General features: G+C 59.0%; 1 protein-coding gene across 3 annotated transcripts in view; it reads left to right on the top strand.

Moving 5' to 3' along the window:
• Positions 1-24,873, top strand: part of SUSD4 (sushi domain containing 4) — a 94,921-nt gene that overhangs the window by 24,356 nt on the left and 45,692 nt on the right. For 2 of the 3 annotated variants that reach the window (XM_042925382.1, XM_042925380.1), the window contains exon 3: positions 20,639-20,851. The exons of the other annotated variant lie outside the window; for it this stretch is intronic. In XM_042925382.1, the coding sequence (XP_042781316.1) occupies positions 20,639-20,851 (213 nt within the window). The remainder of the gene's footprint in view (positions 1-20,638; positions 20,852-24,873) is intronic. 3 annotated transcript variants of the gene reach the window in all.

Below are 24,873 nucleotides of genomic sequence, written 5' to 3'. Positions count from 1 at the left end.
CTGCCGGTGCACCTGCCGTCCAGGGGTTGCGGCGGCCAAACCACACAACCTCCCGACTGAGAACGTGCTTGGCATCCAGAGGGCATGATTATGAGGGTGGGTGTGGACTGCTTGTCCAAGAAATTCAGAAAGACATGGTGGCCTCCACGGAGGAGGAGTCCCTCTTCTGTGCCTTCCCTCCGTCCACCCGTCCACGCATCTACTGACCATCTGTCTGTCCGTCTGTCCACCCGTCTGTGCCCACTTGTCGATCCATCTATCCATCCGTTCGTCCATGCCTGTCTGTCCATCCATCCACCTGTCCATCAACTGTCCACCTGTCTATGCCTGTCTGCCCATCTGTCCTTCCTTCCATCCATCCATCCATCCATCCATCTATCTTTCCATCTGTCCACTGACCATCCATCTGTCCATCCGTCCCATCTACCGCATCTGTCGGCCCATCACTGAGTCAGCTTCTGCTGGCCCCTCCGGCATGAAAGGACTGACGGGAGAACTCGGGTCTGGGCGGGAGCACAGCACACAAGGCCGCAGAGCGGAGAACGTGGGAGGGGGAGAGGTCGGGTGTTACTGCTTGGGAAAGGGTGTTTCCAGGTTTGGGGAATGAGACTACGTAAACCATGAAGTCGGAGGAGACAACCCACAGTTATTCCTGTGCGTTTCTTGATCGAGACTGGGAGAGCTGGGGGTGAGGCTCCCTGATCAGGAGTGGAAGGCCGGACCTACCCCCCTACCCCATAGTCACAGACAGAGCTGCTGTCAGAAGCGAAACCTGCCCCAGAGGGCACAGTGGGCTGAGTGCACAGAGCAGGGGTGCGTGGAGGGAGGCCCTGGGTGCCAGGCCAGGAGCTGGTGGTCAGAGCTGAGCTCAGCCCCTGGTTTCTGCTTTCGGGGCACAGCCCAGTGATGTGGGGATTTGGAACCCGGGGGCACGAAGCGTCATGCTCAGTGTCACCAAACTTCAGGCCGACATAGGAGTTCGTGGAGGGGCGGGAGGGGCAGGACTTGCCGAATATGTCCGAATGGCAGGATCCCTGGTGGACCAGCCAGGGAGGCAGGGCAGGCCCCTGAGGCGCGGCTGCTGGGCTGTCGGGCTCACCTAGGATGGGGCTGGCGGATGCAGAGGCAGCATCGTCGGGCCCCTGTCCCTGACGGGTGCGCTGACCGTCTGGGCAGTGTGGGCAGTAGGTGCCAACAGCAGGCACGGAGGTACGAGCTGGGCAGAGAGGAGGTCCTGATAGATTCCACCAGAGGGATCTGGAACTTTCTAAGAGCAAGCGGGTGGATTCTCTCGGAGGCATCTGGACTGAGGACTGAGTGGCTAGTGGGCAGGAGGGGCTGGTGGTGACCTTGGTCCTGGCTCCGCCCCAAGACCACAAGCAGATCACTGAACATCTCAGGGCCCAGCGGCCTCACCCCCGAAGTGGAGGGTGTCCGGGCCCCTAGGAAGGACCGCGTGCGACGCGGTGCCTGAGAAGCCTTCGTGAAGTCCGAACGGTGCAGCGGCCGTGGGTGTTTGGTAAGAGTCGTACTTGGACGTCCTCACATCCAGTAGCCCGTGAGAATGGCAGATTTCGTCAAAGATTTTGGGAGAACTCTAATTACTGACAACAGGTGACATTCGGCCTGCAGTGTCCCGTCCCCATCCTGTCTTCAGAGGGGAGGGTGGCTGCTGAGGCCAGAGAGCCGGGAGGCAGCGGCTGAGAACCCGCTCTCTGATGCCTGGAAGGTCTGGCCACGGAGGCCCCGTGTAACCTGCTGTCTCACTGAACCCTGGCGTCTGGGGACGGCTGTTCGGGTCCCCCGTCCCGGCTGCCAGGCCAGGGGAAGGTGCCCCCATCGTGTCCGGACTCTGGCCTGGAACCCCCTCGGCCCTTTCCTGCGTGCCAGGGGCCTCCCCACCCCCAGCAGTGGCAGGATCGTGGGCCGAGTGGGTCTGGGTCACGCCGTCAGGGTTAACCACGTTCCAGCAAAGCCATTTTCTTGGTGAAATCATAGGATGAGCCCAGCGTCGAGTTTACGGGAAATTGTGCACGTTGATGAAGATTGGTATGAGTTTCGAGTTGTTTTCCTCAGAATTCTGTAAAACCACCGTATCTCCCCGTCACCTTTCAGTATGTTTCTGTCAGAGTCCTGTCTTCTCTTGAATTTTGTCTTATGGCTAAATTTGATGAAATGATAGTATCGTTTGGGAATTCTCTTCTGTTTAAATTTACTTATTGATTTTTTTTTTAATGAAGATCTCAGCCCATGGGAGGGTTTCTCCTGACTTCCGAGGAAGACGGGGGGGGGGCGGGGGGGGGCCACTGGCGCCACGTGACAGGAGCCGGCTTCCAGCCCCATCCAGTGGCACTCACAATTCCAGCTGCCGTGGCTCCCTCCCCCGTGGCAAAACGAAGACCGAGGAATCACAGGCCCGCCGCCGCGTCGAGGAAGAGCCTGGGCTGGACGCTGTGCCGACCTTGGGGTGGTGTGGGGTCGGTGTGCGCAGCCCGGACCGTGGGGCTGTGCTGAGGCCCAGGAGCCTCCTCCTTGGTCACGTGAGGCCACGCTCGCTTCAGCCTTGTGTCCCTGGTGCTGACCGGCGTCTGGTGGAGGGAGGGGAAGCCCAGGTGTCCTTGCGGTGGGGGGAGCGGGATGCTGGCTTCCAGCTGTTCTTCCCGGGGTCCTTGTCCTGTGGTCACCGGGCGTCCTGCTGTGTCCACGCCCGAGTCTGTGGCTGGGGACCTCACGCCCGGGAGGTTCCTCGGTACGGCTACCTGCTGCTAGTCTGTCCTGAGTCCTGTCCCCAGCTCGTATTCTCTCCACGGCAGCCCCCGCACACCTTACGTGGCCCCAGCAGGTCCCTTCCTGCCACGTGGGAGCCGAGAACCTAGCCACTACCACGGCGTTTCCCTTCCGTGGTGGACATCTGGTGATGTTGAGACACCTGCAGGGGTCTCCTTCCCTGCAGTCTCGGGGGGTGCAGGAAATACGAGCCCTCAGGACCTTGGTGCTGCCTTGGGCACCCCTGCTCTTCCCCAGCGTGGACGGCTGTCCACTCCCCAGCCTTTGTTCCGAGGCCTCCTTCCCTCTCCTGGTGCCGTGCTCCACACCACGGGGACGGGCCTGGTGGCTGCCGGGAGCGTGACTATAAGGGAATGAAAATAACACCCGGTGAGTGTTTTCAAGATACCATTCGTGTTGCACAAACAAACAAAACGTGGTCTGTGTCCATGACAATATTGCTTCAGTCAAGGAGACAGATTCACAACCACGGATTCAAATCGTGTGATCGATGCACAGCTGCCATTGCAGCCTTGCACGCTACCCACATACGTGCACACTCATTCACGCACACATGCATGCACGCCACCCACACGTGTGCACCCACACACTTTGACAAAGCAGGAAACTGAGGCCCAGAGAGGTTCATTGACTTGCCCTGCCTCAAACAGCTGGAGATGGGCTGATTCGGGGTTGACAGCGGGTTCTGGCAGGTTCTGCTTCCCTTGGCCGTGTGTGCGCCGCCCCCAGGACACTGGAGGAAGGCTGGGCCGGGGACCTGGTGGGGGCGGGGGGGGGCTCTGCCATCGCCGTCCCTTTGGCCCTGCTTTTCAGTGGGAGGGCAGCCGCTGGCTCAGTCTGCAGAGGTGAGGTGTGGGGTGCTCCCGGATCAGAAGGTCATGCCCTGTCCCGTCCTGCCCCTGACACGGGAGAGCTGGGCAGGCTCTCGTGGGAACCTCTCTCTTCCGGAGCCACGAGACCTGCTGACAAGGGACAGATGCAGAGAGGAGACAGAAGGGACTCCTGCGGAATCCCACCAGCATTTTTCAAGGTCAAAATTGAACTCCTGCCAGAAGTTTCACACGGAGTCAGGAGGGAGCTCATCGGGCTGGCGGTGCCTGGAGGCCGTGCTAGCGCCCACAGGACGGGCCTGTCCGCCGTCACCGGGGCTGGCAGAGCAGGACTCGCACCCGATGCAGGGACTGGAGCCCCTGCCCATCCCGCCGCCTGCCCTGCTGCCTGCCCCGCTGCCTGCCCCCAGCACTAAGCGTATTTATACCTTATTTTCTTTGCTAGTTGCAAATGTGCCAGCCAAGCTCCTGACTTCATTGAAAACCGTGAAGAACTGGGGATTAAAATTCAGCGGGAGGAAGCTTGCCCCTGGGAAGGACATTGATGCTGCGGAAAGGCCAGCTTTCCCAGCGCCGGCGACAGGTGGACCGTCCCGGCCACTGCTGGCTCCTTGTGAACTCTCCGCGTGCACGTTCCGGGCTTGCCGAAGACAGTGTCCCCCAGGGGAGGTTGCTGCCTCATCTGGTGAAGGCAGAGCCTGCCAGTTTAGGAATCTTGCTTTCGGGCCCAGAGGCTGAACATCAGGTGCTCGGGGGTCAGGGCAGCCCCAGGCCAGCCGCAGCCGAGCAGGCCCCGGGGGCGAACGGGCTGCTCGGCCTTGTGAGAACCGGACTCAAGTTCTAGAGAAGTAAGTGAGCAGCGTCCTGGGTGGGCGGGAGAAAAGTGTGCCATGGGCTGAGTCCCTGTCCCCAGGCTTCCAGAAGGAGTGAGTGGATTTCAGAACACAATCTCTCCGGAACCAGGCTGAGGTCTGACACGGCCCAGGGGCGCACCTGCTGCCCACCAGGCCGCCTCCCGGCTCCCAGGCCGCTGGCCTCAGCTCCCCCTTGCCCTCGGAGCCCTAGCAGGTTCCAGGGTTCAAGGACCCCGTGGGGTGGTGTGGGGCCACGGCCTGCATGGCACACCCTGCACTGGCGTCTGGAGCCGACCACCCCCCCACCCCACCTGCCAGCAGCCTGGCCACGTGATTAAACTGCATCTTCACTGCCCTGTGCCCCACCCCCCCCAGGGCAGGCTGACGCCACGTGCCTCACAGCCCATCTCTGACCACACGGTTGGTGTTTGGGCTTGGCCTGCTCCATCCTGGGTCATCTTGTCAGCTCTCCGGGGACCACGGACGGATAAGAAGGACACACATCACTTGGGAAGTCCCAGCTGGAAGGCGTGCTTAGGAGCTGGGGCCGGGCCAGCCGGATTCCCCCCCTCCCCCACCCACTGCCTCAGCTGGCCTCCTCCTTGGCTGGCCCCCCCACTTCCCAGCCCCCACTCCCTCTTGGCTGCCCCACACTTCCCAGCTCTCTCCTCCCCCTCGGCTTCCCTCCCTCCCCCCTTCCCCTCCCCCTCGGCTTTCCTCCCTCCCCCTTCCCCTCCCCCTCGGCTTCCCTCCCTCCCCCCTCCCCTCCCCCTCGGCTTCCCTCCCTCCCCCCTCCCCTCCCCCTCGGCTTCCCTCCCTCCCCCCCTTCCCCTCCCCCTCGGCTTCCCTCCCTCCCTCCTTCCCCCTCCCCAGTGGCTTACCTCCCTCCACCCCCCACCTTCCCCCTCAGCAGGTCACCACCACTTGCCTCCTGGTAACACCACCCCGTTTCTGAGTTGAAATGACCCAGGAAGCCAGATCTACCTCTCTTTCCAACTGCCTGGCTGCAGGGGGAGGGGACATCGAGCAGACGGGAAGATAGGGATTTTCCTTGGGTCTTGGGTGAGGGCTGAGGGTCCTAGCCACACCTCTGTGCCTCCGATCCAATCCTCTGCCCTTGGGACTCAGTTTACCAATTCAGGGCCTCTCAAATTGCATTTGGGTTAGCCCTTCAGTGTTTTCAAAGCGTCGGGGTCCTTCCTTCTCTGGGCGCCCCACAGGTCTGAGATGGACAAGGTGATTCCCAGTCCCTCTTTTTCAGGCACGGTCACGAGGCTCTATGGAAGCTTCTGCAGTTTGCCGAGGGCCACGTGTCACTGAGGCGCTAGAGCGGGCCAGCGGCCACCGTGCCCCCACCCCCACCCCCAAGCAGAGTGAGCGATTTGACACAGATCGCCTTTTTCTCGTGCGGAGCGGAGGCCAGATCTGCTCCCGGCCCAGCCTGTCCTATTTGCCAGCTAATGAGGCAAACTGGGCTCCATGAAAGATTAAGCAGCAGCTGCTCCATTTTCTTCCTGTCCGACTTTGAGATTGTGACGGGCGCATCTGCACGGCGGCTCCAGGTACGCTGTCTGGGCCCGCGGGATCCAGGAGCCCTTAAATGCGGCCAGAATCGTGCGGTTTTTTTCAGGCTGGCTCGTGTGCAGTATTTTGAGCACCACCATTCAGGACCGAACCATTAGCCGTGCAGACGAAGCACAGAATCCCTGCTCACCCTGTTGGCTCTAATTCGTAATACCTTCTGGGGCGGGGGGAGGCGCCACCACACCTCCTGGCTGGAATAAGTGCAGAGATGACATTAGCAGATGATTTGAGTTGGGAGAAAACTAGCAGGCAGCTCAGCCCCGCCCCCAATGCTGCTCTGTTAGCAACTAGCACAGAGGTGCGGTGCCAGCCTGGGGTTTACCGGCGTCCTGTTTTCTGGCCGGTTCACGCTGGTCCAGGCTGCACTTGCCACTCGAGGGAGGAAGGCTCATTTGCTTCTATGTTACAGAGCTTTGGGGATTTTATAAAAGTTTGCAAGAAAAATAGTAACAGTAAAACCCCGGAGCCTGTTGCTGAATGAACAGATGCCTGCTTGCATTTTTCCTTTGTATTCATCTTAAATTAACTTATTCCCACACGCACCGCTCACAAAGCCCCCCCCCCCTCCGTTGCCGCTGCAATTCTGTGACGTGAGTGAGGTGGAAATCTGTGACGGAAGGGGCGTCTTTCGATGCCCTTTGGTGACTGATTTTGTTTATGAAGCAGAGCTGCTCATGAGCTCCCCCAGGCTGCCCAGGGAACGTGTCCCTTCATCCTCCACGTAGCGTTCAGCTAAGGTGAGGGAGAAGCATGCTCGTTTTGGGAGCTGGTGGTGTTTCGTCCAGCCGTTTCTGGTCCACGTCCTTTCTTCGCCAGCGAACTCCACTGACGGCGTATTTATAACACAGTTTCAGAAATTAGGTAATTGCAGCTAGGATGTAACGGTTCGTTATCAATCCCGACCAGACGGCGGTTTTATCCCCGGCATCCATCTGTTTTGCTCTCCTGGTCGCACCGTGCCTGGCCCGAGCGCACACGTTTATCTTCCACGTGCAGGGGACCCTCCCGGGGGGAGAGCCGCCGGCCTCACCCGCGGCATTTCGGGGCTGGCAGCCAGACCCGCGGGACCCTCTGGCAGGGAGGTGTTTTAGGGACAGCACTAAAGGGATGGTATGTGATTAGCAGGCGGCTCTGTGGAATTTAATACCCAGCGACACACGGCTGTCCTCAGCCCGGCGTCCCCCTGGCAGAACCTCCCGTTGTGCTGTTTGCAGTCTCTGACACTGCGTGCCTGTGGACAGCCCCGCGGGCTCTCACCCACCCCAGCTTAACATCCCCTTGCCACAGGGATCATAAAAAAATAACGTGTTTCTCGATTGTGAATATTCATTGCAGAGAGCTTGGAAAATACAGACGTGTATAAAGAATAAAACGTCAACTCTCAATCCCAAGTAACACAGGTAACGTTCGGGCGTCTCTCCCTTTTTTTTCTACAAACGTGCATCCCTCTTGTGTATTAAAGACAAGGACCACGATGTGCACGCTGTTTTGTGTTTTGTCTTCTTAATCAACTGCATATGTGCAGAGTTGGCCCATAACCATTAACACTTAATGATTGGAAAATCTTCAAAGCCTGACTTTAATGGTTTTAGAGCGTTTTATCATAGGAATGGATCGCACTCGATCATCTTGGTTCAGGTGCCCCACGAACAGGTGCTCCTGAGAAAGTGCCGCGTGACCCACCGTCTGCAAGTAGGGGTCTCTGAGGTCGTGCGTGAGGCCCCGGTAGGAGAGCGTCGGGGTGCACGCGCTTGCCACAGCCGCCGGCCGGAGCCGTGCTGTGTCTGCACGACAGTCCCAGTTTGCTGCCGCACTCGGCCCTCCCGGCCTGGTCCGAGGCACCGGCCCGCGGGTCTCCGTGAAATAAAATGCGCAGCCTTTTTATGCCTACGCTGAGAACCTTCCTTCGTCCCTGCGCCCGAGGCCACAGTGAGGCCGGCCTGTCGGTCCCGGCTCCCGAACGGACCGGTGCTGGCGCTCAGGAGACGCTGCGGATGTGAGTTCGTGAGCAACATAGTTGGTGCAGGGAAACCAGATGCCTGTGCTTCGTGGGCGCTAGAGTCCGTCATGGGAGAAGGCCGGTCCTTGGGCAGAGTGCGTCTCCTCCGTGGGGACGCCTCCCCCTGGGGCCTCATTCGCTCTGGAGTAGCGGCTCCCAGGGTCCCCCCTCCGTGTTCACGCCAGACCCACAGCAGGGACGAGGCTCCGCGCGGAGGAGACCGAGAGGCAGGAGGGGGCACATCCTGGATTCTTCTAAATTAAGTGTGATGTCCTTGGAGCCCTACCGGCCTGGCTGATGAGCAGTTCGGTCAGAAGTTCAGGAGTGTGTGTGTGTCTGTCATGGGGGGTGGGGCCGCTCCTTCTCCCGGTCCTTCCAGGGTCATCCGGTCCTGGGCGCCAGGCAGGGAGGGCGCTGGGTCATTAGGCCTTGGCGGCTGCCAGGCTGCCTCTCCAGCTGCCGGTTCTACGGCCGGCATCTGGGGCCCTGCTCCTCCGGGCGGCTCAGGGTCCCACCCCGCCCCCCCAGAGCACGCCAGGCCTGCCTCCCTGGCCCTGCAGTGGCCTCTGCCCCCCTGCTGCCCAGCGAGAAGCCCCAGGGACACAGGGAGCCGATGGCAAATAGATACACGGCGAGGAGCGCGTGGAGGGGGGAGGCCGGTGCACCCGCAGGCCGTGCCGTCATCTGTGAGGTGTCGGAGCACGTGTGCACCGTGCGTCCCCATGATTCTGATTCGCTTTGAAGCCCTGCTGGCCTGGCGCAGGAAGCTGCTCGGGGCCTCAGCCTGCCGGGCTCAGGTGGTTGGCAGAGGGCGTCCAGCATCAGGAGGAGGATGTTCCCACGTTTTATGGTCAGGAAAGAAGAGGAGAATGACAGGCTCTGCCCAAGTCGCTTGGAACAAATTCGTGTTGGCATCGTGACTTGGAGGAAACCCTCCATATTTAATGACCTGCCCGCCCCCCCCCCCCCCCGCCACGTGTTTCACTGGAGGTCAGCTTGGCAGCGGTCTGAGGCACAGGTGGGTCGGGTCAGGGTGCCCATCGTGGGGCACGTGGCGTGGCCTCCCCGAGCAGGCAGAGACCTGGGGGGGGGGGGTCTCTGGGACCCCCTCATTCGGAGCTGTCCCAGTTTATGCAGCCGGTTAAACTTTTGGGTCTCACATTTCCCAGCTATTTTGGGTGACTTCTAAGATTCCTTCCAGCAGGAACCTTCTGTAATTTCTTCATGGCTGAGAAGCTGCAGCTGATACATACGTGCGTAGTATTTTATAGTTTTCAATGTATTTTTGTAAAGATCCGTTTGACTTAAATAAGCTTGTGAAGGAGATGTGCGACAGACGTGGTATGTAGCGCTCGTTACTGCTACGCGCCCGGCCCTCCGTCGGACGAAGGGTCTGCTGACCCGGAGCCCAGCAGTGGGTCAGTGAGCAGCGTGGTGGCTTTGACCCACGAGACCGCTGACTCCCAGGGGACGGAGTGGAAACGTGGGCAGCTTTGCCGTGGAGACTCTGGTAGGCGGTGGCAGGCGAGACTTCCCTCCAGCTAATCGTCTTGAGCACAGAGAGATGAGCAGACTGAGACGGAGCCCCGAGCTCTTTGCTGCTTGACGAAGCGCGCGGTGGGGTTCACCTGCAGACCCGTCGGGGAGAACGTGGCCCCAAGTCAGCCAGCGCTGTGTTTCCGCCTTATTTCACAGTGTCTTGCCCTTCCTCGCTGTCCCCGAGCCCTGAAAAGTCTGGGCGGCCCTTGGGAATGTACACAGAGATTAGGAGCCTCACAGGTGACCCGGACCCCAGCTTGCCATGAGCCTTCGGCGGGGAAGGGGTGCCGACACGTGGTATTTCCAGAAGGACCGTGTGAGGCTAGGGCTGTTTATTAGCAGCTGGATTTTCATGAAGTGACTGTGACAGCCGATACCGCCACCTGTTGTATCGATCCCGCGGGGGGTGACGTGGATGAAACGAGGTCGTGTGTGCACTTTGGAAACTGAAGTCCTGAGCACGTGGAAAACGGCTTTAGTGTTGTCCTACAGCCTTCGCTCACAGAAACGAAAGGACATTTGAAGTTTCAGAAACAAAAAGGGCCACAGGCACTTTGAGAATGTATTCTAGAAATTTCTTGTTTTTCTAAACCTTGACTCGTCTCTTGGGCTTCCATCCGAGGGCTTGTGCTTCGGGGGGTCGTCACCAGTTTTTATGAGAAAGAGACTAGACATCCTGGAATTTACAAGTGGAGGGAGAGGCCGTCCGTGCACCTCACTTAGTGACAAGACCGAGCTGCCTGTCGGGGACACAGCTGGTCACACAGACAGCCTCCTTATGTTGGTCGGGACTCGCTTTAGAAAAGAGTCACGTTTGTAACTTACTGATCAGTTTCACAATGTTTCCACGTCTTTGTCAGACGTTGTCAGGTAATAATCCTGGGTTTACGGCAACTACAGCATTTCCGTGCCCCATCTCCTGTCGCAGAGAGAGACCCTCAGAGTCTTCTGGGGGTGGTTTTCTGTGTTGCTTTATTTCAAACGTTTAAAGGCTTATTCTGTTTTGCCGTGTTGTAATATCGCAGCCTGGGATAATCGTGTCATGTTGTTGGGCGAGCATTTGTGGAGCGGTATTGAGACTGGGGTGGAAACCACATTATGAGTTAGTACTGTTATCCGTTTCATTGGAGCTGAAACCGAGAGAATGAGTTTAAGAATAATTGGGTAATCAAAGTGAATTAAATCAAGAGGGGGAAAATGTCAGTCTGGCATCAAACGGGGAAGCGCTACACTTCCACATCTGTGGCCTTTATGCATTTTAATCAAGTCTAAATTATGCTATTAAGACTTATTTTTGCTGCATTTCCTTGCTCAGACGCAGCAGACTTTGTATTCATCTCTGGATAATTCTGGAAACATTGACGCATTCCCACGATTTCCAGGGAAGAGCCACCTGACGTGGTGGCCACCCAGCTGCTCAGAGCTGCCGTTAGGTTCCCACCGGGTGTGGGGTGCAGGCCGTGGCCCCAATGTGGGTGGGTGCTGTGTGGACGTCATTGCGTGGCCCCAGGAAAGTCGGTGTCGGTGGGGTCTGCTTGATGTCACTCCGCTGTAACAATAGCGTGTGGGCCGTTGGGACGCAGACACCGGGCCACAGCAACGTGCCGGGTCTTGCTTTCTGGCATCTTCGCTGTGTTTCCTGGGGTGCGCTGGGGGTGGGCGGGGATCCTGCCTCTCCAGTGAGAAATCTGTTTAGCCTAATTAGTAATGGTTTTTTCCGGATACCTCTTAAATCTGTAAAGTGATAACATGCTGAATTATGGAGTGACACAGCCCCACATTCACAAACACAATTAACTTAGAAGCCTTTGGTTTGCTTTGTTGAATTGTTGGTTGTGTGTCGTGTCTGAAAATTTGTCTTAAACCTGTTCGTTTGCTCTGAGTGCTTTCTCCGTGTTTTCTGTGTGGTTTTGGTTGGACTCTCAGGTCCCCAGGAATGTGGCTGTCCTTGTGCCAGGGGGAGGGGACAGCGCCGGGCAGAGGGGACAGCACCGGACGGGCCTCCCCAGGAACCGGCCGCTGGCTCCAGAACAGAGGTCAGTGCCCAGAGCGCCGGCCACAGCTCTCCCCTCCAGGCTCGGCTCCTAATTTACAGAAGTCAGAGTCTGCCTGTTTAAGGCTCACCCGTTGGGCCAAGGGCAGGACTGTCGTGCTCATGCCCAACAGTCATTTGCAAAGACTCTTAATCCTAGAGCATCGTAGGAAACAATCTTGAATATTTTTGGAAATTAAGGTGGTTCTAGGAAATCAGGAGGTTACCATTTTATGAAGCTCTATGTTTTTGTTCTTTAGGGAACTGGTTGAATATTAATGTAACAGCTTACCTTCACTTATTATGCACTTGCCGTGTGCTAGTCATTGCTTTATGTCTATGCCTCGTCTAAATTACACAATAGCCCTAGAAGTAGGCACTTATAATAGCCACGTTACATATGAAGAAACACAGAGAGGTTAGGTAACTTGGCCAAGATCACACAGCTAGAAAATGGCAAAGTCAGGATTCAAAGCACACAGTCTCACCCCACGACCTGTGCCCTTAGGCATCAACTATGTCATTTGAAGCAACTGTATGTTTTCAATAGAATGACAGGGCAGGGTGTATTTAGAGCAGTGTTTTTTAAACCTGTTTGACTGTGAACCGCTGAAACAGATGTATTTTACATTGCAGACTAACAGCTAATGAAACCACACGAAACGGTCCTCCCGTTTACCCTGTGAGAGCCACTCTGACTTTTCCTTTCTATTTCACTTCCAAAAAGTGCCCGTTGTGACCCTTCAAATAGGTCTCGTCCTACCGTAAGGCCACAACATGCAGCTCAACCGCTTCTGACAGTCCTGGATGTCAGCTCACTCTTCAGGGGGCCTGACCTCGGTGGTTTGTGGAGTGAATTTCTCCCAGTGCCCAGCGCTGTGCGATGCTTCAGCATATAAATAGATTATAGCAATCCCCTTTTCTCCTTCTTCCCTTTTCTTTTTAAAAACAAAGAGCTGAAATGCCATCAAACACGGAGATTGTTTCGACTGGAACAGAGAGGGTCAAGAACCACTTAATGGCGATCTTGTGAGGGAAACGCGGGTCACGAATCAACTTTTATAAAGCGAATTACGTTTTCCCGTAGACTTTAGTTGTAACTGTGACAGTGTTAGGTTGCCATTTCTACCGAGTTCTGACTCTGAGACCTCCTCTAAGTCCTGCGAGGGCCTTCCGTGGCCCACCCTGGCTTCTGCAGGGGAGGGCGGGCCTGGGACGGGCCGGCCTCCTCCCTCCCGGTGAGCGGAGGCATCCGTGGCCGCCGGGGGCCACCTTGCCTGGTCCTTCCAGCCTCTCCCGGCACGTGTCCGGCGGCCCCCGGACTGTCTGTCGTCGGGGCCGGGATCCTGTGCGTGTTCGAGCCCGACCTCGCCCAGGACAGGCCGCCGGGATGTGAAGACGACGTCCGGGTGGCTGTGCGGTGGCCGGAAGCTTCCGGCGTGCCAGGCGGCTCCGTGTCATCGACCTGGAGCGCTGTGTGCGCGGACGCTGGTGTCGGGGGTTGGTCCGTCTGCCGGCCGGTTTTGCTTCGTGTCGTCTCTTCCGTGTTGCTCTTCTGTTGCTGCACGCGCACCGCCAGTTCCTGTGCTTCCGGGATCCGACAGGCTGTCGGTCCGCGCGCTCGCTCAGGGGATGAGCTAAGGGGCGCCCGGGGGGCTCAGTCCGCGAAACGCCTGACTGCTGGTCTCGGCTCAGGTTGTGAGCTCACGGGTGTGACCGCGCAGCCTTCCTGGGACTCCGTCCCCCTGTCCCTCTGCCGCTTCCCGCTCGCTCGCCCGCTCCCTCCCTCCCTCTCCCTCTCGAGTAAATAAAAATAAACTAAAAAGGTAAGCGAAGGTCACTCTGAGGGCAAAGGATCTCGGAGGCGGCGGAGCTCCAGGGGCGGAAGGCGCGGTGAGCGGGGGTCAGACGGGCCTCGCCGCGGTCTCAGGGCCTGCCTGGCTTCTGGCTCCACGGGCCGGGCCACCCAACCTCCAGGGTCTTCAGAGTAGGACGGGGTGAAGGTTTTCCCTTCTGGTGAAGAGGCGTTCGTTCTCCTGTGAGATGCTCTCAGAGAAACCCTGTCCGCAGAGAGAGCGGATTCGGCCCAGGCGAAGCCGGGTCTGTTCAGACCGACGGAGGAACGTCCTCGTGGTGCGGAGAGGGACTCCCGGGGCCCGCGACCTTCCCGCCTTTACCCTCGTCTCTGAGGACAAGCGTCCCGTGCTGTCCAGGGCCAGTTCCGCCTCAGGAGCCGCTCGCCGGGCCCCGGCCGCGGCCTCCCCGGGAGAAGGCTTCGGCGCCCGAGTGCGGCACCCGCCACGCTGTGGTCAGTGGGAGCTCGGTGACCGGCTCGCCGGGGTCCGGGTGTTGTGGGTGACGCGTCTCGCCCGCACCGTGCACCGGGACGTGTCAGTGCTGTGGGACCACGAGGGTTGTGTCCCACGGAGGCACTAACAGTTCGCCACTGCTGTTTGCTCTGTCCTGTCCGGACAGCTGTGGAGACCCAAACACGTTCACGAACGTCCTTTCCCTCAAAGACTTTGCAGAGTCGTGAAGACGTGAGCCAGGAGAGGCCCCGTGGGCGGCCGTGGGGGTGGCTGGCGTGGAAGGGGGTGTGGGGGGGTGCATGGGGGCCGGGATCCCGAGCCCGGGTGTGGTTCCAGCCTCTGCCCCCAGCCCAGCATCCCCCCCCCAACCCCAGACACCAGGGCTCTGACCCCGACCCCTGGGGGGTCTCATGCCCGCCAGTGACACTGACGGGGGTGCTGGGGGCTGGGCTCGGTGCCGCTCTGGATTCAACTGCAAACGTGCAGGCGCATCTGTTTAAACTTCGGCGGGGACGCCCTTTCCTCGCTGGCCCCAGATCCTCTCACTAAGCGAATGCATAAAAAATCAATTTTTGTGTCTGTGTTCTGTATCTTCCTGCAAAGACTCACACAGCAGTTTACAGAGGGATAGAGCCGGCCCCGGTTCTAAATTGATTTGGCTGCATTGGATACAGTCCTCCTTCCTCCAACATGACTTTTCAGTTATGATAAAGCCCAAAGATTGCTTTTCACGCCTCTTTTGGTTTTAGGGTTCTTTCTGGACTTCTTAGGGTGCTCACGGCTAAACTGCCTGGTGGGTTGACTCCGAAGTAGCCAGATGGGAAGTCAGGACCCCCGTGAACCCGGGGTTTTGATGCATGTCTTTGTATGTGAAGGACCCTCGGGGCCTGCTGCTAACTTGCGGCTGGAAGAAAAGGGAAGGAGGAGATCTTTCCTCCTGTTCCCCCGAGGGCCAGGGCACCAAGTACAGAGCTTTCTGGACGTTTCCTGGGGCCACAGCGCTGGGCAGGGACATCAGTGCCAGTGGAGGGGACGCCGGACCGGGGGCTGTCACAGGCCAGGACTGCCCACCAGGCTGCTTCCTGGGACTCGGCTCTGGAGAGAAACAATGTCCCCTGGGACGAGGGGTCGACTGGCTCTCCTGTCATTCACGTCCTTAAAGTGTCCGAGTCCTTTAGGAAGATGGCACGAGCCTGGGACCCCGGGAGGGAACGGGGCCAGGAGGAGAGGGCTCTCCCTACTCCCCCCTGCTCTCTCACACACGTGCGTGCACGCACACATGCGCACTCACACGCACACATGCACACACTCTGTAAGGAACTGGTTCACGCGGGTGTGTGGGCTGGGAGGTTCAAGATCTACCTGGCAACCTGGTCACCCAGTGGGGGCCGATGGCATGAGCTCTGGTCTGAGGATGAGTCTGACGGCGGGAGGAGGTCAACGCGCCAGCCTGACGATGTCCGGCAGGGAGAGTTCTCTCTTACTCAACCTTTTGTTCTATTCGGGCCGTCAGTAGATTAGATGAGGCCCACCCACGTCAGGGAGGGCCGTCCGCTGTACTCAGTCTACCCACTCACGTGGTGATCTCATCCAGAGGACCGTGTGACCAGATGTCTGGGTGCCGTGGCCCGGTCACGTTGACCCATAAGGTGGACCGTCACACGGACTGTCCCTTGTGCGTACACGCCGCGTTCTGAATTGGATTTAGGAGGAATGGCCAGGAGGTACCACCTCCCAGGGCTTGTTAAAAAGGAAAGTACCCTTTTCTGTCTTTCCCCCAAAAGAAACATATCAGAAATCACCCGGGAGCTCTCTCCTCCCGCCTAAGCTGTGGCCGCTCACTTGCAAAGCATCCGCAGGATTTGGAGTCCGGACGGCAGGCTGCCAGGACCCTCCGGGCAGGCCCCCCCGTCCCCAGTGGGTGTGCGTCCGGTGGGCTGACCCCCACGTTGCAGAGGACGGCTCTGTGGAGAAGCAGCCCCGGCTGGGGACCGACCCGCCGGGGGTACTTTGGAAAGTGGCGTCTCGAGCTCTGGCAGGCCGTGAGAGGCGACCGTCTGGCTCGGTGGGGTCAGTGGTCCGGATGAAGAATGGTCTCTTACGCCATCCCGTCCTCCGACCTCGGTCCCTTCACCTGTTCTCACTCCCTCCTCTGTGTCGGCGGCTGGGCCCGTCCAGCGGCGTCCTGATCCTCAGACCGTTGGAAACGGAGCGACGCAGCGGCTGGTCCCTGGGAGGCAGCGGACAGGGCGGCGGTTTTTGAAGGGAAGGATTAGTAAGGAGAGCACAGAACCGGGCCCGTGAGGAAACTGCGTCCTCACAGCATGGTTCTCTCGTTAATTACGAGAGCAGGAGTCCTTCTGACGGATCACGGATGCTCAGCTCTCCCCTGGGGGATCTGTCCTTTTCTCAGAGACAGCGGCTTCCTGGCTGGGGCAGGGAGGTGTGCCGGGCCGAGGGGTCGGTGCCTATGACGGGCAGTCGGTGTGGCTTCCTGGTTAGTGGGTGTGAGGGAAGCATGTGGCTCAGCCACATCCCCACCCGCTCTGGCCCTACACTGCAGAGGCACGAAGGGGGAGGTGTGTGCAGGTGCAGGTGGGAGGAAGGTCGTCAGGAAGTAAGGAACTCCGTCCACGCGGGTTGGGAGAAAGGAGGGGCCGGGAGGGTGTTAGGAGAGAAGGGGTCTGTGCTGGGGGAGAGCCCTTCACGCCCACCTCACCCGCGGAATACCTCTTCCAGCCATCCATCCATCATCCATCCATCCATCCATCATTCACCCACCCATCACCCATCCATCTCCCCTCCCTCCCTCCCTCTCTCCCTCCTCCATTAGCAGCACCTGTGGAATGCCCCTTACTACACAACATGCCGGGGGCTGAGGAGGTGAAGAATAAGACACAGCCTCCCCTCCCCGCCCCCCCCACCCACCCAGAAGTTCACAGCGCAGCGGGGGAGGACGTGAGGTAGACCACAACGCTGCCAGGGTGAGGAGGACTCTAGGAGAGGTGGGCACAGGTTCCCTGATGGGAAGAGAGGCTCCTGGTCAGACTCTGAAGGCGGAGGGATGGTTCCCGGGGAGGCACCCCTGAAGCCAGTCCTGGAGGGTGGACACGTTTTGGGGACCATCCTTCCCTCAGTGGGTTTTCCGGGAGGCCCCCTTCCTGCCTCAGTGGAAGATGAGCCCCCCTCCCCCCCACAGGGCTGGACCCCCTCCCCTGCGCCTCCCCGTCCCTCATCTGTGGACTTTCTTTCTCCCTGCTGCGTGGAGACAGGCTCAGATCTCTTTGATTTTAAGATCTTAATACAATAATAATAGGAAAGCCCCTCCCGTGACCCTAATGCTTCAGCCGCGGGATGACCCGGGATGGCTTCAGCCGCGTTCTGCCGTGTACACTGAGTGCCTTGGAGGACAAGCCCGGGCTGTCTGCACCCTTCCAGCAGTCCCTTCCTTTCTGCAGTCCCTTCCAGCCTGGCCGCGCCCCCGTGCCCGGTGTGTCTCCTGCCCTTGCCCAGCCGCCTGCCTGCCTTCCTGTGTCCTCCTGGCCTTCGTGGGTGCCGCTGTCTCAGCCGTGTGCCACGTGGCTTCCTCTCACCGTCTGTTCCCAGGAGGCCACCCAGCTGTGCTTCCAGCTGCCGTCTGTGCGCAGACATGCGGCTCAGACTTGCTCCTCCGGCTGGTCACCCCCACCTTGCCTGGGTGTCTCCAGACCCAGACTCCCCACACCCCCCTTTGGCCCCAGGTGGTTTTCACCGCGTCCCGTCCCCCTGCATGCAGGCTCAGCGCCAGAACCTGGGGCCATCCTAGATGCCTCCCTTAACTCGTTCCCCTCACCCCTGCTGCCATCCCTTCCGTCCCTGAATTTGCGCTTCTGCGTCCGTAGTATCTCCTGCGGCCTCTCTGCGCCACTCCTGCCTCTTCTGGCCTGTCATTTCTCGCCACGACTGCTGCAGTAGCTTGAGACTCCACATGCCTCAATTGCTGGCCCTCCCAGGAGCTGGACTGGCTGCCTCAGAGCCATTTGGAGAGCCTTCCAGAAGCACAGCCCTTTGCCCCCCACCCTGAGAGCACCGGGACCAATGAGTCTGCCTTTCACAAACTGTCCCTGGATCCTGACATAACCTGGTACCTGGGAGTTATTTCTGATGGTCTTCCTGCCTCCTGCCTAGTCTGTGCAAGTCTGTCCTCTGCCTGGGTGAGGAGAAGTCATTCGGAGACACGCGTCTGGTCCCCGTTATTCCTTTGTTCAAGCTCTCAGTCCCTGGGGTTAATATCCAAAGTATATGAGGAACTCACATAACACCAAAAAAAAAAAAAAAAAAAAACAACAACAACAAAAACCCAAACAATCCAATTAAAAAATGAGCAGAGGACATGAACAGACATTTCTCCAAAGAAGACATCCAGATGACCAACAGATGGATGAAAAGATGCTCAACATCACTCATCCTCAGGGAAATGCAAGTCAAGCCGCGATGAGCTGCCGCCTCACACCTGTCAGAATGGCTCAAATCAACAACGCAAGAAACAACAGGTGTCGGCGAGGATGTGGAGAAAGGGGACCCCTTGTGCACTGGTGGTGGGAATGCAAACTGGTGCAGCCACTCTGGAGAGCAGTGTGGATGGAGGTGCCTCAAGAAATTAAAAATAGAAATGCCATGTAATCCGGTAACTCTACTACTAAGGATTCACCCATAGAAGATGAAAACACTAATGCAGAAGGACACTCGCACCCTCGTGTTTATTGCAGGGTTATTTACGATCGTCAAGCTACAAACAGCCCCAGTGTCCACTGACCGATGAATGGACAAAGAAGTGGTATACACACAACGGAATATTACGCAGCCACAAAAAGAATGAAATCTTGCCATTTGTGACAACATAAATGGACCTTGAGGGTGTTATGCTCAGTGAAATAAATCACAAAGAGAAACAAATATTCTAGGATTTCGTGGAATCTAAAACACAAATGGTCCAGAGCACACATGTGGTTGCCGGCGGAGAGGGGTGCAGGGAGCAGCGCGGGGAGAGCGGGTCCGGGGAGAACAGTCACAGCACTGTGAGTGCTGTCACAGTGATGTGTGGTGAAGATGTGTGGTGACGACGGCAGCTCCGCTCATGTGACCACAGCCTCACATGCACACTGCGGGCTCACCGTGTTGTGCACCCAACACTAATGTGACCTCGTGTGCCAGCTGCAGCTAACAGCACAGGACTCCGTTCCTGCCGTGACACCCCGCTGCCCCCCGCCCCCCCCCTCCCTCGGCAACCAAGCCCTGGGCTCCCTCAGCTGTCCTCTCTGCCTCCTGCCCCGCCCCTGGCTCCACCTCCCGCCCCGCCCCTTCTGGCTCCACCTCCCGCCACGCCCCCTGCTCCAGCTCCGCCTCCCACTCCGGCTCTGCCTTCTGGCTCCGCCTTCCCTTCCCTCCACCCCACCCCCTGCACCTCGGCTCTGGCTCCTCCCCCTTGGCCCGCCCCTGGCTCCGCCTCCCACTCCAGCTCTTCCTTCCAGCTCCGCCCCCTGCTCTGGCTCCTCCTCCTCCCGCCCCTCCCAGCTCCACCTCCCACCCCGCCCCACAACCCTGCCTCTCACCACCTGCCTGCCTTCCGGATTCAGCCTCCTGCTCCGCTCCTGACTCCGCCCCCAACTCCACCTCCCATTGTGGCTCCGCCTCCCGCCCCGCCCTTGGCTCCCGCTCTGCCTCCTGCTCTCTGCTTCCTTCTTGCGCCGAAGGTCCCCCTGGACAGGACACCCCCACCCCACAGCGACCCAGAGGCCCATCCCCCCTGGCTGGCGGGCAGCTGCTCACCAGGCCCTCGCCTGCCCCTTGCCACCCCTCCCTGGCCGCCTGGGGCTGTTGGACTGCAGGCAGTCGACCTGAGCAATACTTTGAGGCGCCCGACTGTGTGCTTTCCTTCCAAGTGAAGACAGGACCCCATCACTTAAGGACACTGTGCTGCCCTCCCTGCGGGCACCTGCCAGGTTTCCCCTCTGCTCTGACACCTGCACAGGCTCTCCCTCCAGCTATAATGTCTGCAGACCCCCGGACACCCGCCCACTGCCTCCTCGCTTGACCCGGCCCTCCAGGGTCACCTCAGTATGCTTCCCTTCCCCAACACGGTTCATTCATTCTTCAAACGTCTGGGTAGCTCTTTCTGTGCAGGACCGGGATGGACTGTGGGCCGCAAACATGAAGGGCTCACAGCTCAGCACGGACCGTGCTGTTCCCCACACTGTTCCCTGCAGGGCTGGTCTCATGGGTTAGGAAGCCACCAGGACCTCGGGGAGCCTCCAGGAGGCCTGGCACAAGGGAAGGAGCAAAGGGCAAGGGGCGGGGAGGGGAAGGGGCGTTCACTGCTCAGGCCAACCCTGCCAGGACGCCATCCCGGCCTCCCCGACAGCGTTGTTCTGTCCCTGGAGTGTCGTCAATATGTCCTGCAGGGCCTGGCTCAGGTTCCACCACCTCCTTCCTGTCTTTGTTCTGTGGCTTCAGCTCCTCCAGCCTCCACAAAGGGTGGGGTCGGTCACGAGGACTCCCGCCAGCACCGTCCCGAGTCACAGAGAGGGCTTCTATTCTCGTCTCTCGTGCTGTGTAGCCGCGTGGCCACGGCGTGTGGAATGACAGTGTCTGTCCCTGACGTGGGCAGGCCCTCGGCGTCCGGGGGATGCATTCAGAGGCACCTTTTCTTCTCTCTGTCAATGTAGGGTTCGATGGCCTTCAGGCGTGCACGGACCCAGGCGTCCCCGAGAACGGCTTCAGGACGCCCAGCGGAGGGCTGTTCCCTGAGAGCTCTGTCACCCAGTTTCACTGTGAAGACGGGTTCAAGCTGAAGGGCTCCACAAAGAGACTGTGCGTGCGACACCCTAACGGCACCCTCGGCTGGATCCCCAGCGATAAGCCCGTCTGTGCACGAGAAGGTAAAGTGCGCGCCCTGCCCGCCCCGTCCGGGCAGGCCGATACCCCGGGCCGCGCCATCCGGCCCAGCCTGCATGCGGATGGGAAGGCGGTGTGGCCAGGGCTGGGGCCCGGGATGAATTCGCCCCCCGTGGCAGGAGGGACCGTGTTCCTCCTCTGCCCCAGTTCCAACCCCACTCGTCACCGTTTTCGTCCGTGTGAGCGAGCGGCTGGGAGAATGTTAGAGCCGCTCACTGTGCGCAGCCTCAGTCCATACGGAGACGCACGTTTTGGACACGAGCCACGTAAGGAGGGAGTACCGCAGGGCCAGCCGACCTGGCGGGCGTTTGTTTCTGGCAAGTATCCTGCTTGAGACGCGGCAGTCACTTACCGTTCGCGCCAGCCCACGCCTGCTGGTCGAGACGGCTTTGCTTGTAGGTGCGTAAGGTCCGGAAGGGAGCCCTGGGTGCAGCTGGTTGGGGAGGCGCGATGCGGTTTGTGTGTCTGAGGCCGGCAGAGCCTGGGTCTCTCGGTTCAGTGTCCGTCGTTGATTTTGGTTTAGCACGGAGCTGTCACCGTGGCATGCGGGCTGGTACTCTGAAGGAGCCGAGATCCTTCTTGTGAACGTCTCTCCATAGCTGACTTGGGGAGGCCTTGACGGGGCACCGGCTCAGCCCTCCTGGGGACTGCAGCCTGCCCCCAGAGTTCGCCCTGCCCTGGCTTTGAATTTCAAGGTTTTTTGTTTTTGTTTTTGTTTTTTTATTTTATTTTATTTTTTTTTAATTTTTTTTTCAATGTTTTTTATTTATTTTTGCGACAGAGAGAGACAGAGCATGAACGGGGGAGGGGCAGAGAGAGAGGGAGACACAGAATCTGAAACAGGCTCCAGGCTCCGAGCCATCAGCCCAGAGCCCGACGCGGGGCTCGAACTCACGGACCGCGAGATCGTGACCTGGCTGAAGTCGGACGCTTAACCGACTGCGCCACCCAGGCGCCCCTGTTTTTGTTTTTTTAAAGAGAAAAAATTAGCGCAAAGAATTAGGGTGAAATAAGTCAGAGAAAGACGAATACCGCGTGATTTCACCTCCGTGTGGATTCTAAAGAGCAAACCTGACGAATAAATGGAACAGAAGAGAAACAGACCCCCCCGACAGAGAGAATCCCAAGCAGGCTCTGAACCCTGAGATCATGACCTGAGCCGAGACGAGGAGTTGGACGCCTCCTTGAGCCACCCAGGCACCCTGTACATTCAGATTTTCTACTCCCATGCAGCCCGTGCAGGCTATGGTTTCCATAAGGTTCTACTGATTAAAAGTGTGTTTGGTTTGCAAATCCTGACTTTCCTGCCAAAATCTGTGCCCTACGGTCTCAGTGTTTAAAATCTGGACAAGCTCAGGAACATCTGAGGGCAAAGAGGACACGTGGGCTTCGTGGTTATTGCCCGGAGATGGGGAGACCTTTCTGTATTTCAGTCCTGGGGGAAAAAAAAAAGATGGCCCCTTTCCAGGCCTCCATAAGCACGTAGTCTGTAGTAATTCCAGAAAGGGAAGGAGCGTCTGCTGTGGACAGCCCCAGGTGTACGGGGAGGGCCGTGCTCCTGGGGTGACCCGGGGACCGCCAGCCTTTCCTTCCACAGCCGAAAATAAGACCACCCTTTCCACAGAGGGTCCAGACATCGTGTTGTGCTCTCAGGATCGGTTCAGAGAGTTCGGAAGAACAGAAACCACCTTTCTAAGTAGCAGCCGTTTCTCGATAATAATGGTAACCTTGGGCTTTGGGAGACGTGTGGGAAGGGGTGTCCTGTGCTGCTGCGACGGCGGAGACGTGCGTCGCTGTTCGTGGACCGCGGGGGCGGGGGCACCGTGGGTGTCCCACAGAGGCGAGAACGCGGAACCGTTCTCCGCTGAGGTGTGCGTGGCCTCCCGCCCCGGCCAGGACTGTGCCGTGCGGATGCCGGGCTGCTGAATTCCTCGGTTCCCTCCGTCCAGGCGTCAAGGTGCTGAATTTCGGGCGGTAGTAGTAACAGGGGTCAGTCACCGCGTTCAGATAAGCCCTCAACGCTGAGAAGCACTTTCGAGGGGGCAGCCTCCCCGGTTAGGAAGGTGAGGCTCAGAGAGGTTCGCTGGCTTTGTCCCGGTCACATAGCAGACGTGCAGGCAGCAGGCTTGGAGCCGCGGGTTTTCCCCTGTGAGGTCGTGTCACGGAGGCCACTCCCAAGGACGCGTGGTTACTACAGGTGGCGGTGTTGGTGCTCAGGGCGGAGGGACTCAGAGGAACGTGGGGCCCAAACCCCGCTTCTGATCTGGTTTTTGTCGGACCCAAAGAGAAACCGAGAGCCTTCCCGGAGTTAAATGGCGATTTAGGGACAGACCTGGTCCAGCCCCTGGTCTTGTCGCTGTCGCCTGGACCCCTCCCGGGCTGTCACGCTGGCGGCCAGTCCTGCCTGAGATGCGGATTTTTGAAAAGTAGGTTTAGATGCAGGAAAATGCGTTGTTATCCTGCTACAAGTGCCCTACAGAAGCGAGGTGGCACCTCCCTGGCTCGCCCGGATGCCCGCTGACTCTTCACCGCGCTCCACCTCAGCCCCGATTCCAGTCTTAATCGTTCCCTCCAAGAAAACGACCGAGTTTCAGGTTTGGACTCATGGGACTGATCACGTAGGTGGTGGAGTTTTACGGCACTGAGACCTTCCACCGTACAGATGCAGAGACGTCCTCTCCAGGCTGGTTCCGAGAGACCGGAGCCCCCACGGCCCGAAGCAGAGCTGAGGACGGTCACTGTTCAGGGAGCAGGGGAGGCGGCGGTGTGGTGGAGGGGACTGAAAACACACCCCACGGGTGCAGGGCGGTGATGTGGGAAGTCCAGAGCCCAGGGGACAGGGTGAGAGCCACCGTTGGGCCTCTGCTCAGGTCTGCTGGGGGACACCTGCCCGCGGGTAAACAGCCCTCGCCCAGTTCTCACTGGGGGTGAAGGCTGACTTTGCCTGAAGCCACCTGACGAACACTTACTGGACTCGTGTCAAACCAGGACGCGGAGAGGCCGTCCCTCCCCTGACAGGGGCAGGGTCAGTGTTGTGACTCAGACGACAGTTTGCACACGTAAGGAAGGGGTGTGTTTAGAAGATCAGTACCCAAATGAGACTACAATAAGAGTAATTCGAATCTACTTAGGTTATGAGAAAATAGCACATGGGGGCTGGGGGGGCGGGGGGGATCCACCTGTGTCTTGCCCAAGCGGACGTGCCACCGGTATTCGTGGAAACAACGGCCGGGCAGAGTCCTCTCAGCGCCCTGGCATTGTTACACCGGCTGTGCGGTTTTCAGATGGAGAATGGCCCACAGGTCCCGGCTGGGGGAGCCCAGGTTACCAGGCCGCGATCTACAGCCTTCTGCCCAGGCCCCCCCTCCCTTAGGACCCTCATCCGGGAGGGCGTTTGGGACGTTCACGAGAGTCAGACGGCAGCTTGTAGCTTCGGGTGGATGCAGCTCTTTGTTCAGACAAGCTGGTCCTCTTGCAAAACCACAACCTTCTCTTTTCTGCCTGCGGCTTCTCTGCTGGAGGCTTTGGAGGCAGACGGACCCGTGCGTGTTTACGCAGCGGGGTTTAGATGCTAAAGGAGCTGTGATCTGCGTGCGGCCGGACACGGTTCTCTTGTCCCCATAGCGGCTCCGTGGATGGTCACGGTCACGCCGATGTCGGTCTCAGGCAGACGCACAGCGAGCAAACCAGATGGGCGTCCGGCAAATGAGGCGTCACAGGTCTCAGACAGGTTCACACAGGGCTCGTCCCGAGCAGGCGCCCAGACCGCACCTCTGGGGTGCCTTCCTGACAAGGGTGCAGCCAGCGGAGGCGCTGTGACCCGGACCGTGGGGGGGACCCTGCCTGTGGCCGGCCGGGTGGTTCCTTCTGCCCCAGGAGGAGCGGGGGTGCGTGGGGGACAAAGGGTTGTTCGAGCTGCACGTGCACGTGCCCCGAAAGTGCCGCCCCTGTCCGGAGACCCCCAGGGCCTTTCTGGCCATGAGTACGACTCCTGGAATGGCCAGGG

This window comes from Panthera leo, chromosome F3 (genome assembly GCF_018350215.1).
Source record: "Panthera leo isolate Ple1 chromosome F3, P.leo_Ple1_pat1.1, whole genome shotgun sequence".
NCBI lineage: Eukaryota > Metazoa > Chordata > Mammalia > Carnivora > Felidae > Panthera > Panthera leo.
This window is presented reverse-complemented; position numbering and strand designations above follow the sequence as displayed.